This window comes from Pituophis catenifer, unplaced genomic scaffold, assembly GCF_029215685.1.
Source record: "Pituophis catenifer annectens isolate HBS135680 unplaced genomic scaffold, rPitCat1.0.hap2 SCAF_2, whole genome shotgun sequence".
NCBI classification, from domain to species: domain Eukaryota; kingdom Metazoa; phylum Chordata; class Lepidosauria; order Squamata; family Colubridae; genus Pituophis; species Pituophis catenifer.
Genome location: NW_027256882.1, coordinates 42,187,815 through 42,203,089, shown reverse-complemented (window position 1 = coordinate 42,203,089; position 15,275 = coordinate 42,187,815). Strand labels below are relative to the sequence as shown.

The 15,275-nt window shown below is 42.5% G+C and overlaps 1 protein-coding gene across 1 annotated transcript; it reads right to left on the bottom strand.

The window, feature by feature from the left end:
- Positions 1-6,732: 6,732 nt before the first annotated feature.
- LOC139312171 (zinc finger protein 436-like) lies at positions 6,733-12,664 on the bottom strand. The gene is made up of 2 exons (XM_070936743.1): positions 12,238-12,664; positions 6,733-9,602 (listed from the first exon to the last, which is right to left on the bottom strand). The coding sequence occupies exon 2, from the start codon at positions 9,589-9,591 to the stop codon at positions 8,437-8,439; it is 1,155 nt and encodes a 384-aa protein (XP_070792844.1). The 5' UTR covers positions 9,592-9,602; positions 12,238-12,664; the 3' UTR covers positions 6,733-8,436.
- Positions 12,665-15,275: the final 2,611 nt, after the last annotated feature.

Sequence of the window (15,275 nt, the reverse complement as noted above, 5' to 3'; positions counted from 1 at the left end):
AAATATTGGAACACTGTTATCATGTCTCCCCTGGTCCTTCTCTTCACTAGACTTAGCCATGCTCAGTTCCTGCATGTGGCACTCGGTTCATCGTATGTTTTAGTCTCCAATCCCCTAATCATCCTGGTTGCTCTCCTCTGCACTTTAATCTAGAGTCTCAACATCTTTTTTATAGTGTGGTGACCAAAACTGGATGCAGTACGCTAGGTGTGGTCTTACTAGGGCTTTATAGAGTGGTATTAGTTGATTCAGAGAGGAAATTTTCTCAACTTTTAAACTGTTGGGGCAGAGTTGAGAACCAAAGACATTACACAAACTAATCTTATTGAGAATTGATGAAGTGGAGGAAAAAAGCTTGTGTTTACTGTCTTTCAATTCTTTAGACCAAGAACGGAGTGCTACAAATAAGATACTATTCCCAGAAGAGAATCATCCAGTGGAATCATCAGACATCTCCATTGCTTCTGAACAGCATCCTGGGTAGCAAGGAAAGGACAGAGGAACTAGAAAGAGCTTGGTTTCCCGAGAGGACACTTCTTACGATTGCACTGGCTGCCAGCTTTGGAAGACAGAAGGCATTTCTCATGGCATCCACCAAGCGGGCCTTTGCATTGAATTGAAGGAGGGTGAATTTATGAAATGCCACTAAGGCTGGCCAAGATATTCTATTATTTGAAGTGAAGAACAAGGTGTCTGGCCCTCATTCTGTTCAGGTAAAGGTAAAGATAAAGGTTCCCCTCGCACATATGTGCTAGTTTTTCCGAACTCTAGGGTGCTAGCGGTGCTCATCTCTGTTTCGAAGCCGAAGAGCCAGCGCTGTCTGAAGACGTCTCCATGGTCATGTGGCCAGCATGACTAAATGCCAAAGGAGCACGGAACACCGTTACCTTCCCATCAAAGGTGGTCCCTATTTTTCTACTTGCATTTTTTACGTACTTTCAAACTGCTAGGTTGTCAGAAGCTGGGACAAGTAACAGGAGCTCACCCTGTTATGCGGCACTAGGGATTCGAACCGCTGAACTGCCGACCTTTCGATCGACAAGCTCAGTGTCTGAGCCACTGAGCCACTGCGTCCCACGTCATTCTGTTTACACCACCTCAACTACTTTCGTAGCTGGATTTTATTTCAACTTTGGCAATTAAGACATCTTTTTGTGCTAGACCAGTAGGTGGCAGTCTAACTTAGGGGGCCCGAGGAGAATGTGGGGGAGGAGGGCTGCTTGCTGCCTGAATCTGTAGAATCTGTGGGCTGATGATGTTACCTAGTTGGGTAATGAAACATTTGCAAGAAAACAACCGTGCTCAGAGACCACCACTCAAGGATCCAGTCTGTATAATGTGTCTGCTGAGAAAGTCTGCCGAGCGTCAATTTTCCAGCTGCACAGCCAGAGACACTCGGCATGTATGTGGCTCCCCAAAACCGAGCATATGCTTTCCACCTCCAAAATTTGCCAGCAGATTGCAACTGTTAGTGTAACAGAAAGGGGAATTAATGATATGTAACTAATTTAATGTAATTTTAATTACATATAAACTGCATTCAATCATATTTAACTATTGTCCTTGCCTAACTGTTGTCTTTTGGGTGTGGACTCTGTACTGCAACCAAGAAGCTAAGCACAAGCATTGGCCTGAGAAAAGCAACAATCCCACACCCCAATCAAGTTTAGGCTTGACAGCATTGTACCTAATAGTAGTGCAGATCCTACTTTAATGTAATTATCACATTAAATGAAGTTATTTCTGTCTCATGAAGTGGATTCAGAAGTCTGTTCCAGGGGAGAGCGAGGGGAAAAAAAGAACCAAATTCTGCCTCTTTCATTAGCATGCCTTTGTATTTGGCCTTTACTGTCCACCAAGAAAAGAAAAGTAGCTTCTATACTTGTGATAAAATGGAGCCCATTTGGTTAACATTTAATCTGATTGGAATCTCTGTTCCCAAATCCAAAATGTTCTTTTTGAACTATGACTGTATTTTAATGTGTTGTTGTAGGGTTTTCTTGGTTTTTGTTTGGCCATTCAGGAAACTCTTGAGAGAAAATAGAATTTTGTGAATACTGTTTTGTGAAAATGATCCTTTTCAGATTCCCCCCCCCCCAATTTTTGCATATCTTTCAAAATGTATTTGTCAGAACTTCATGTGGGTCTTGTTGATATATAAAAAGGAATCGAAGTGGACAACGTTTGGTGCTTATTTCAATGATTTAATAGCAGTGGTGGGATTCAAATTTTATTACTACCGGTTCTGTGGGCGTGGCTTGGTGGGCGTGGCAGGGCAGGGGTGGGTTCTACTTACCTTTACTACTGGTTCGCAACGGGGCTGCGCGCGCAGAAGCATTTTGGTGATGTCAGGGTCAGTGGGCGGAGCCTCCCGCTGGTTTTACTACCAGTTCTATAGAACCAGTGTGAACCAGGGGCAACTCACCACTGTGGCAGGGGAAGGATACTATAAAATCTCCATTCCCACCCCACTCCAGGAGAAGGTTACTGCAAAATCCCCATTTCCTCCCAATCAGCTGGGAGATAGATAGGGGCGGGGCCAGTCACTGGTGGTATTTACCAGTTCTCCGAACTACTCAAAATTTCTGCTAGCGGTTCTCCAGAACTGGTCAGAATCTGCTGAATAGCACCTCTGTTTCATAGCTATCTATCATGCAGTGTACAATTTTGTGCAGTTCAGCCAATGAAATTAAAGGGCCAGTGGTGTGAGTACTTTATTAAACAATCAGGACTGACTCGGGCCATCTCTGCTCTATAGGACATTCTCAAGCCTCCTCATTGTAAAGTTGTCACTTCAAAGATTCCACAAGTATTACTACGACCTACCGATAGAAGATAATATTTGTAGCTCAGATTTGAACTGGGGGGTCCTTGGTACTCTTTAAGCTTGCTTTTTTTCTTCTTGCCAACCTGTCATTACCAAATTTGGTAACATCATCAGTGCACTAATAATATTACCTAATTTGGCAATGAAAATAACCAAGCTTAGAGACCCAAGGACCCACATCCCATGCCTTGCTAAAAAGAAATCATGAAGACTTCTATTGATGGTTATTGATGGTCAGTAAAAGAAATGTTGTAAGTCAAGGACTATCTTGTAGAATGGCGTAGCAGTTTTGTGAATATTTTAAGATAACACAGTTCATATGAAAATCATTCATTCTGTTGTGGGCCGTCAGCAGCCTGTGCAGATTGTAGCTGATTCCGACAACGAGGAGGCTGGTGTGGTGCTGCGCCAGCAGCCTGTGCAGCTGGTGCTCGAGTTGGACAGTGAGGAGGCTGGAGAAGATGTGCCAGAGGCAGGGATTCAGCCAGGGCCTTCAGAACCTCCAGAAGCTCCTTGTGAAGAGGACGAAGAGGAGGAGCCTCTTCTCAATGCACGCGCGCACAGAGCTGCCAAAAGGCAGGACTGGCTCCTCAGGAGGTCTCCTTGAGAGTAAGGCTTGGGGCTAATTGGCCACTCCCTTAGCCTATTTAAGGAGGAATGCCGCTTGCAGCAAGTTGTAGGGAACAACTTTAGTTCAATCTCCTTCGCGTCTGGATTCTCTGCAAAATTGTTTCTGGGCCTTCTGCCAACTCTAGTAAGACTGTGATTATCTTATCTTAGAATTCTGGTAGGCTGTTAAGACAGTTTATTGTCTTATATTGTCTTTGGTTGATAAAGACTAAGTTATTTGAGTAAAATAAGCTTTGTATAGAGTTTGTGTGTGCTGCATTCTTTGGGGTCCGTAGCTGGGGCAGAACATATTTTTAAAGCTAGCGTATTTGATTTATAATAACCATCAAAAGCAGTGGGGAAGTGAATTTGCAAAAAAGAGAAAAAAGCAACCTTAAAAAAACTTTAAAACTTTTTAAAGCATCCTTTATTATCTGGCAAGGAAACAATTAAGAAATGGCTTACTTAATGGTAATAGTTTTTAGCATTAGTGGACCCAGGGTAGGCATGGATTGACTCACTAATGCAAAAATCTAAGGAAGCCTAACAGTTCTGGCAGAGTGAAGTTCTATAGCATATTCTAAACATTCTTCAAAATAGGTGACTTGTTTGTGGTTGCAGAAAACAAGATATACAAGAAGGGAAACTCCATGATTCTGTAATGGATGCTCCTCTGGCTGAATTTGGTTTCATCAAGTATTTCCAGCCTGGAACTATCTCACTTTCTTGCTTTCAGCTTTTATATTTGAATGTAGTTTAGAGCTGCACCATTGCTATAGATCTTGGCTGCAATTTTGGAGATCAGCCACAAGAGGCCTCTCCTCCTGTACAGGACAACCAGTTCCTTTGAAATCTAAAACTAACTACATCCTTAAAGTTTCAACAATAATAAAGTTAGTGCTTTTGGCTGTGAAGGTGTTTCGTTGTGTTGTGTTATGTTATGGCTGAAACTAAAACTGGTCTCGGCATGTGTTCCTTTGAACAGACATGTTTCCTTTCATTTGGATTGTTCCAATTGCAAAACATGCCAGGTTCACTTGTTTGCAGCTTTTGTTAAAATCATTTTTATTCATGTATAGATTTATGCAGCCGGCACAGTTATGCCATCTCCCTCCTATATTTTTCCAGAAAGAGCTTAGGAAGGAGGCTTTCCCTGTCGGAAAAATGGGTAAAAATGGTTTCAATGCAGTGGTGAAATCCAATTTTTTTTTCTACCAGTTCTGTGGGCGTGGCTTGGTAGGCATGGCAGGGGAAGGATATTGCAAAATCTCCATTCCCACCCCACTCCAGGGGGAAGGATATTGCAAAATCCCCATTCCCACCCCACCCTGGGGCCAGCCAGAGGTGGCATTTGCCGGTTCTCCGGACTACTCAAAATTTCCGCTACCGATCTCCAGAACCTGTTGGAACCTGCTGGATTTCACCCGTTTCAAAGGTTTCGAAAACTCCCAAACTGCTGTTTCCCAGCTGTAATAAGACTGCTGGTCATGATATTGAGATATTTCAATTTCTCTCTCAGGAAATCTTAACACCTGGGACTGACTACCCCGTTGCTAGAATTGCCTCTGTTTCTTCAGCACTTCTTCCAATGTTTTGCCATCAGTGCCTGTGGATCCCTTGACACATAGCAACCTGGATACGATCCAGATGGGTTGAAATATACCTGAGAAGGGAGGACAGTGGCAACTCTACCGGACAAGCAACAGGAACTTGTGTTTTTGAACAAAAGGGGTAAGGCAGCCAGGAAGTCAATGCAACCAACCCAGAACTGGAGCTGATTCAACGTCCAAGCAAAATCTGCTTGGCAGTCATTCCTTAATGAGGTTTCAGATCACTCATAATGTCTCCTTAAACTGAAACTTTTTGCTTGCCACTGCTTCTCCAGCACTGTCTCCCTTCCAAGAATAAATCCCTTCTGACCCTACTCAGCTTCTTCAGGCTGGCCATGTGTTGCCACTGTATGTGCTGTATGCTCGTATAGAACCACTTTTCCAGGAAAACATGTATGCACACTCATTCACATAGGTTCAAACAGTTCATTTAACCACAGTGTATTAAGAGCTGTGGTGGCGTAGTGCTTAGAATGCAGTATTAATGCAGACTAACTCTGCCCAGAGTCAGAAGTTTGATTCTGACCAGCTCAAGGTTGACTCAGCTTTCCATCCTTCCGAGGTTGGTAAAATGAGGACCCAGGTTGTTGGGAGCAATATGCTGACATTGTAAATTGCTCAGAGAATGCTATAAAGCAGGGGTCCTCAGCCCCTGGGCTGCCGCCCACTATTTGCAACCGGGCCATGAGTGGCGGCCCAGCGTGCATGCGCGTGTATCTTGACTCATGCGAGTGGTAGGCCAGCGCGCACATGCATGTGTGCACAGCTCAATTAGTCAAGCTGTCTACGTGCACTTGCACACCAGCTTGCCGCTACTCTAAGCTGGGCCGCCAAGCTGCAAAGATTGGGGACCACTGCTATAAAGCACTTGGAGTGGTATATAAGTCTAAGAAGTGCTATTGCTATTAAACAAGCTACCATTGTCTGGGTTCACACACCACCCTAGGCCCAAAGCAAACAAAAATGAAGGCTTGGCACAATGTGTGAACCACATTACAAGTAGTCTTTGACTTACAACCATTTATTTAATGACCTAAGTTACAATGGCACTGAAAAAAGTGGCTTACGGACAGTTTTCACACTTACCACCATTGCAACATCCCCATGGTCTCATGATCAAAATTCAAATTCTTGGCAATTGGCAGGTATTTATGACAGTTGTGCTGTTCTGGGATCATGTGATCACCTTTTGCAACCTTCCCAGCCAGCAGTCAATGGGGGAAGCTAGATTTGTTTAATGGCCTTATGACTCACTTAACAGCTGCAGTGATTCACTTAACAGCTGTGGCAAAAAAGGTCGTAAATTGGGGCATAGTTTTCTTAACTGCCTTAGCCACAGAAATGTTGGGCTCCATTGTGGTCATAAGTCAAGGACTACCTGTACACTAGTTTCTTTGCCATGATACTGTCAAAGTTTTCCAATGATTTCATACACTTAACAGCAACAGAGTTAGCTTTGTGTGTCAGCAAAAAATTAAGACCAAATCAATAGCAATTAATTACGTTTGTGACTTTCACACCCAGACAGTTGGACTGCACAAGTGCAAAATCAGGTATCCTGACATGGAAACTGCTGGAATGAAACTAGTTTTGTAATCCTTAAGGCTGCATAGAAAATTCAGTGGCCTGAGAGCTCACAAAAATTAAAGAAAGCTAGGTCTTATTAGGGATTTAGTTTGGGGGCAATTCATTTTATTTTGCACATCTTCATCTTCCTTGGTGGATTAAATAAAAACTGTTACGGTTCACACATTAGCCTACACTTTTGGCAGCCGAGTAAAAAGACCATCTTTATTTATCATATCCCGCCTTTCTGTTTATTCAACGCTTAAGCAGCTTAACAGCATAGGAGCTACAGCAGAACTGAATCAGACATTTTAACTTCCAACAATATTTTGAACTATTTGCCTTACAGTTGATTGACACTTCTTGATGACTATCCTAAACAACTGGAATCCCCCAAATGTGTGACTTTGCAAAAAAAAAAAAAAAAAAAGCCCCTCTCCCTACTGCTACTGTATCTTTCCATAATTTCCATATGTTAAAGGTAAAGGTTCCCCTCGTATATATGTGCTAGTCCTTCCCAACTCTCATCCCCGTTTCAAAGCCGAAGAGCCAGCACTATCCGAAGACGTCTCCGTGGTCATGTGGCTGGCATGACTAAACGCCAAAGGCACACGGAACGCTGTTACCTTCCCACCAAAGGTGGTCCCTATTTTTCTACTTGCATTTTTTACGTGCTTTCGAACTGCTAGGTTGGCAAAATCTAGGGATTTGAACCGCTGAACTGCCAACCTTTCGATCGACAAGCTCAGTGTCACTGAGCCACCGCGTATCTTAGGCTTCCACAATATGTTAAAAATTAGGATTTTGCAATAGCAAGCAAGCAAGTAAAAGTATGCAAATATACTTTTTTTGTGTTACATTATTTTGGAGAGAAAGAAAAACATGCTTGTTTCCTTGTTGCCTGAATCTGAACTTAATACATCTTCCTCATCAGATCCCATTCTTAAAAGAGAATTTTTTTAAAAAAATCAAGGATCTTTTAATAATGAAATCCTTTCGTACAAGATATGGCATACAGGTAGTCCTTGACTTACAACCATTCATTTACTGCCCGAAATTACAACAGCACTGAAAAGAGTGACTTACGACTGTTTTTCACGCTATTGATTGTTACAGTATCCTCACGGTCACATGATCAAAACTGGATGCTTGGCAACTGGCATGTATTTTTTTTTTTTAATTTTGATTTATATGCCGCCCTTCTCCGGAGACTCAGGGCGGCTTACAATGCGTTAAGCAATAGCCTTCATCCTTTTGTATATTTATACAAAGTCAGCTTATTGCCCCCACAAACTGGGTCCTCATTTCACCTACCTTTGAAAGGATGGAAGGCTGAGTCAACCTTGAGCCTGGCAAGATTCGAACCTGCAGTAATTGCAGGCAGCTGGTCTTAATAACAGGGTGCTTTAGACCACTGTACTACCAAGGCTCTTACATCTTTATGACGGTTGCAGTGTCCCCGGGGTCATGTGATCCCTTTTTGCGACCTTCTGACAAGCAAAGACAATGGGATAGCCAGATTCACTTAACAACCATGTTACTAACTTAACCAACGGCAGTGATTCACTAAGAATTATGGCAAGAAAGGTCGTAAAAACGGGACAAAATTCACTTGCTTAGCAACGGAAATTTTGGACTCAATTGCGGTCGTAAGTCTAGGACTACTTGTACATTCTTCGCTCTCTTATGTCTACTTTCATTTTGGCTTTCCTTACCGCAAGCATTTGGACTTTCTAGCAAAATTCCCCGAATAAGCCATATATTTTTGTTATCTTCTTTTTAAGCATCTTGAGTAGCTAATCAGAATCCCATCTACTGCGTTTCTTACTCAGAATATTTCAAGGATGTCTCTCTTTCATGGATTTTCCGATGCTTTGTAAGATTTGAACTTACACTAAAATTTCTACCACACTCTGGGCACGTGTAAGGTTTCTCTCCCGAGTGTACTCTGTGATGAGTGATGAGATGTGAATTGTTACGGAAAGTCTTCCCACACTCGAGACAGGCGTAAGGTTTCTCTCCTGTGTGAAGTCTCTGATGGCCCACCAGAACTGAACTGTAAGAAAAGCTCTTCCCACATTCGGGGCATTTATAGGGTTTTTCTCCCGTGTGGATCCTCTGATGGGTCACAAGGTGGGAATTCGTATTAAATTTCTTGCCACAGGCGTTGCACTGATAGGGTTTTTCTCCAGTGTGAATTCTCTGGTGTATAATGAGGTCCGCACTGCGGCAGAAGTTTTTGCCACACTCCAGGCACAGGTAGGGCTTCTCGGTCATATGGATTCTCTGGTGACTCAGAAGGCCAGACTTCACGCTGAAGGTTTCAGGGCAGTCAGAGCACTTGTACGGCTTCTCCCCGGTGTGAGTCCGCAAGTGCATGACCAGGGTGGAGCGTCTGCCGAAGCTCTTCCAGCAATCCTGGCACTTAAAAGGTTTCTCGCCGGTGTGGGTCCTCTGGTGAGTCACCAGGGTGGAACTCCGACTGAAACTATTCCCGCAGTCAAAGCATTTGTAGGGTCGTTCTCCTGTGTGCGTCCTCTGGTGCATGATCAGGTTCGAGCTGCGGCTGAAGGTTTTCCCACAGTCGGAGCATTTGAAAGGGGGCTCCTGGGAGTGAGTCCTCTGGTGCCTGGTGAAGTTCAAGATCTGATTGAAGCTCCTCCCGCAGTGAGGACAATAGTAGGGCTTTTCTCGGGTGTGGCTCTTCTGATGGGCAATGAGGTGGGTGCTCTGGACAAATCCTTTCCCACACTTGGTGCAGGTGAAGGGCCTGTCTCCCGAGTGGAGTTTCTGGTGTCGGACAAGATCTGAGCGGCGGCAAAAATTCTTTCCACAGATGGAACAGTTGTGTTTCTTCTGGACCGCATGTTCCTCAGGTGTCTTCTGCACTTCTTTGAAGTCCTTCAAGTGGGGGTCATGCTGCTGTACCTTCTCCTCTTCTTCCTGTTTAAAGGTCGTCTTGATTTCCTGGGTCAGCATTTTGTTAACAGCTGAAGAGAAAATAGATGACAGATGTTATTCTGTGCTAGGAACCACAGTGTGATGTATCCAGCCCCACATTTTCTGGTTTCAAAGGATTCTGAGCATGTTTATGCTCTTACTGCTCTGAAGATTTGTTCTTATCGAATTTGACGCATACATTGTTTGGGTGCTATGGAATGAAGGCAAAGTAGCAAATGACAATTATTCTCTAATTCAAAGTACATGAAAATCAAGACGATTTCAGCTATTGAAAATGCAAGAGAGCAGAATTCTGTAAGAGTTAGAAGAAGGGACTCACTGGAATTGGTTTATAGTTTGGAATACAGGTAATCTTTGCATTACGTCCATTATGGTTATAAATTGCAACAGTTATAAAAATGGAATGGTCATGTGACCAACCCAATTTTACACTGTTTTTTGTGGCAGTTGTTAAATGAACTCATTGTTCATTATGGCACGCTTTTGCCAAAAACAAAGTGTCAATTTTTGGCAAAATCATCATAAAACATGGTCACGTGACCATAGGATGCTGTAAATTATCTTGGCTAGACTATTGTAACAGATTCTGTGTTGGGCCACCCAGTAAACCACTCAGAAAGTTTTATTAAGTTTTTGAATAGGATAAAATACTGGCTTCATGTAACTATTTAACTATTACAATTTTAATGGCTGCCAGTTTCTTTGTGAGTGTTGTCAAGCTACAGGAAGTGGCATCAATTCCCTTGTGAATCTGCCTGTCTTTAAGATCACCTGTTGTGTCCTAATGTTGAAAGGGCTTTCTCTATGACAGCAACCGATCTGCAGAACTCGATGTCTCAACATAACACATTATTTCCTTCTCTGTTTGCATGTCCTCAGCAACCCACGATGTTTTATTTAAACGCCTTAGTTGACATGTTACTGCCTGTTGGCCAATTTAATTTACTGCCTGTTGGTTTTGTCTATTTGTAGCGTTTTTGATACTCCTATTGTTGTCATGACAGGTTACAGTATTACTCCTTTTATTCCAATTTGCAAGTTACTGCAATGATTGGTTTTTGAAAGGACAAATGTGCAACAGGTTTTCATTCACAGCTGATACCAACTCTGGTATAATACTGTAGAACTTTTGTCACTCTTCATGTGGCTTAACTGATGGCTGGACTGAGCCTATCTCCAGGTTTCAAAGGTATACACGAAACAGCTGACTTTATCTTGCTAATGATACCTGCTTAATTGAAACATATCTAGGCTGTGGACCAGGCCTGGATCCCCAATGAGGTGATTTAGAAATTTTATATCCCTTTCTTCTAAATAAGAAATTAGTGGGTCATTACAATAAATGGGTGGCTTTTTTAATTTTGCGCTGGGACTTTTTATGAAACTCTGGCCTCAGCATTGGGCAGTATATTACTTACATACGTTAGTTGACTGGACCTACTTTCATCTAATCACACTAAACCAAATGGGGTTGGAAGATATCTTGTACCCAAGCCTCTCATAAACTCTGACACTCTTTTCTGCACTCTTTCCAATTCCTCAATTTCTTTGTGATTGTAGTGACCAGAACTGGTAGATACAGTATTCCAGTCTAACCAATGTAACATAGAGCAGAGCTAACCTTCCCCCTGATTTCAATACTGTATCTTGGTTGCTGCAATCTAAGACTGCATCAGCTCTTCTGGCAGCTGTATCACCCTGCTGGCTATGTTTAATCTGTGGTCAATGCTCAATCCTTCTCTTAAGTACTACTGCCAAGGAAGGTGCTCCTTATCTTATACTTGAGGATCTGCTTTTTCTTACCTAACTGCAACATTTCTTCCCACTTAAACTGTTCATGTTTCTCAGATGCTACTGAATTCCCAACCTGCATTTGGCGGTATTAACCATCCTTTACAGCTTGTGTCATCTGCAAATGGGATGAGCATCCCTTATAGCTCCTTGTCTAAAGGGGATTTATGATTTATTGATCATTAAAAGGGATTTATGATTTATTGATTTATGAAACGTGGATGAGCTCCAGACGTGAAGCCTGAGGTATTCTACCATTTACTTCTTTGGGGCACTGTGTCAATCCAACCACTGCGCTTTCAAAACCATGATTTATATTTTAATTCATATCCCAGTTTTATTATTTTCAGCATATTTAATACTCCTTCCTCCTCCTATTTTCCCCACAACAGTGAGGAAGTTGTGGGGTGAGGTGAGGTGAGTTGGGTTGGGTTGAGAGAGTGTGACTGATCCAAGGTCAGCCTGCTTTCATGCCTAAAACGGGACTTAGAACTCAAGCTCCCAATTTCTAGCCTGATAACCCTTAACCACTAGACCAAACTGGTTCTGGCTGCAAACTCAAACATTGTCCCACAAATCATGGCTTAAGGAAATCAACTCCTGAAAGGGTCAGACAAGACTTAGAAGGGGCACTATGAAGCGGTATATAAGTCTAAGCGCTATTGCTATCTCCAAAATCCCTCCCAAGCTTTGCATTCGATGATTCTTAAGAGAAGCGCAACCCCAGAATGTCGATTGCCTCTCTCTCTCTCTCTCTATCCAGCCCAGATCAGATTGGGAAAGCGGAATGCGTTGATTTATAATCCTCCACCGTCTCTATTCCCCATTTCCCGATAAAAAAACCCCTCATTTTCTGCCCAGTCGATTCCTTACCTCTCCTTCGCCGCAGTCCGTCTACACAACAGCGCAGGAAGAATTTAATGGCTGCCGCGGCCCGTGGCCAGTTCTCACTCCGGTCGGGGGAGGAAGGCGACGCCGCGGGACCCTGAGCCGACCTGCTCGGCTGGTGCGTGGGGGTGCAGGAGCTGCCGCGTACCTCCCTCCGAGGTTGCCGTGCAGCGTTCCCAAATTCCCGCCTGAAAAGCTCAGGTCCACCGCCGACCCCTCTGGGAGCACAGCGAAGGGAAGGGGCGCCTGGACTCCCTTCGCCTCCGTCTCGATATTATAACCCGAGCCCTCTGCTGGCCGCTGCCTGTTCTGCACAACGATCCTGAGCTTCTAGATCCAGGGGGCTAAATCCCGTTTCGCTAATGGAAAGACAGGCCGGGTTAAGCGTCGGACGGATGCAGAAAGACGCCTGCCCTAATGCGGCACGGAGCGCGTGAAGCGCAGCTCGACCCTTCTGTGGTCTGGAGCGACGAAGTCCAACCTCATTTCCTCCATCTAAAATTGCAAGATCTTTTGATGCCCGAAGTTTGATTCATTTTTTTATTTTGGTGGGGGTTGTTTTAGACTTTCTTCTTTTCTTTTCTTTTCTTTTCTTTTCTTTTCTTTTCTTTTCTTTTCTTTTCTTCTTTTTTCTTTTCTTTTCTTTTCTTTTCTTTTCTTTTCTTTCTTTCTTTCTTTCTTTCTTTCTTTCTTTCTTTCTTTCTTTCTTTCTTTCTTTCTTTCTTTCTTCCTTCCTTCCTTCCTTCCTTCCTTCCTTCCTTTCTTTCCTCTTTCTTTCTTTCTTTTTTCAGTATATAAAGAACTTTATTTTTAAACTGAACTCCATTTTAATGTTTCTTGCTCGCAGCTGCCACCTGTCCAGCAATCCTTTCTTTCTTTCTTTATTCAAGTACATATTAAATAATATATATAAGTATAAGCATGAATTGAATACATAAAATGAATACAATTAAAGGGAACATTAGGACAGGGACGGTAGGCACACTGGTGCTCTTATGCACGCCCCTTACAGACCTCTTAGGAATGGGGTGAGGTCAACAGTAGACAGTTTTAGGTTAAAGTTTTGGAGATAACTTCTCAGTTAAAGTAACTTCTCAATCGTTACCTACAGACTTTTGATCATCCAAGTACTAATCAGATCTGACCCCGATTAAACCTTATAAAAAAAAAAGCCAAAATTGACCAAAGGTTAATAAGCCTTTTCAGCTTGTACGGTAGGAACTACAATCTTCAACCTCCCAGAAAGTTTCCATAGGATCAGGTACACAACAGTGCATCAGTTACCTATTTCCAAAAGATGCTGAAACTAGAGATTTCTTCTTTTCCAATGCCCCAAAGTGCTTTTTCAGGAGGCAAGTGGACTTTCTTGTTTTTTCTTTTGAAGACATTTTGCTTCTCGTCCAAGAAGCTTCTTCAGCTCTGACAGGATAGTGGGAAATGGAAGGATTTATATTCCTTGCAGACAGAAAGTCCAGTTGTCTCCTGAAAAAGCACCTTTGGGACAACTATGGACCTGGATGGCTGAGAATCTCTAAAGACTTCTTTTTCCAATGGAATAAGCAATGCTTCTTTCTTTTCACATAGCTTTATATCTAAATCCTAACTTTCTAGCAAAAGATCTTCAAGGCAGTCTATAATTTGGTTCAAAACTATCGAGTATTATTACATCTGTATTAACTAAAGAACCAATACAGGACAATTCAAGAGCCCTGCCACATCAGATTAACACCCAAAGGGTGCTGTTTCCTATCCTAGCCAACAAAATGTTTCTGTGAAGCTCAGTGTGCTTTTTCACACTCCTCTGGTATTCAAACTGGTATTCAAATAGCTTTTTCTTCCACCAACTGTCTAATTCCCAGCTAAAGCTGTACAAATGAGGGACTGTATCACCACATGGCTTCACTATGTTTTATGAGAAATATTTATCTTTGCCTGCATTGTTTTGCAAGGTTGAATGTCTTCAAGTCATACATTTGTACAGGGGGAAAAAAAAGATGCTGTGTTTGCTTTCTCCAATCCGTGCATCATTTGGCAGGCATTCACATTTCTCTGTACTTTTTTCTTCTTTTTTTTCAGACTGAAAAATTGCCAACCTCCTTATATCTTTGGCTGCCTTTCGTTGCCTTTCAAGATTCAGCAGTACAACTGTTGTGTTACAAATCTGTATAATGGTGTTAAGGATCTGTATAATGGCATAAAGCAGTTTCATTTTTCAAATCCTTTCCTAAGGAAGTTTAACACGGAATTCATCTTTTGCACACTGCATCAATATTGCAGGCACCCGCACTGCATATTGGACAATAATACAATCGAACGAGTCCAGAGATATTTCACAAGAAGAGTCCTCCACTCCTCTGCTTGCAATAGAATACCTTATGCCACCAGATTTGAAATTTTGGGCTTAAACAACTTAGAACTACACCGCCTTCAGTCTGACCTAAGCATAGTACATAAAATCATCTGCTACAATGTCCTACCAGCCAATGAATACTTCAGCTTCAACCAAAACAATACAAGAGCACACAATAGATACAAACTCATGGTAAACCGATCCAAACTAGACTGCAGAAAATACGACTTCAGTAACAGAGTTGTCAATGCCTGGAATTCATTACCTGACTCTGTGGTTTCTTCCCGAAATCCCCAAAACTTTAACCTTAGACTGTCTATTGTAGACCTTGCCCCATTCCTAAGAGGTCTGTAAGGGGCGTGCATAAGTGCATCAGTGTGCCTACCGTCCCTGTCCTAATGTTTTCTTTTATTCGTATCCTTTTCATGTATTTATAATTATGTTTACACTTGTATCTGCCATAAAATACATGCTTGATGAAATAAAATAAACTAAAAAAAAAAAAATCACAACCTCTAAATCTTTTTCCTGCCCAGTCAGGTACAGACAGCCCACAGCTATCGTTCTGTTAAGTGAAGTTTAGGATTTGGGGACCAAGGTATGTTGCTCCCTCTATAATATCCTTCATCACCATAAACTGCAATTGGCAGTTACGCTCCATCGACAGGTTAGT

Coding starts and splice junctions, on each gene's coding strand:
- LOC139312171 (XM_070936743.1), bottom strand. CDS start 9,591: ATGCTGACCCAGGAAATCAAGACGACCTTTAAACAGGAAGAAGAGGAG.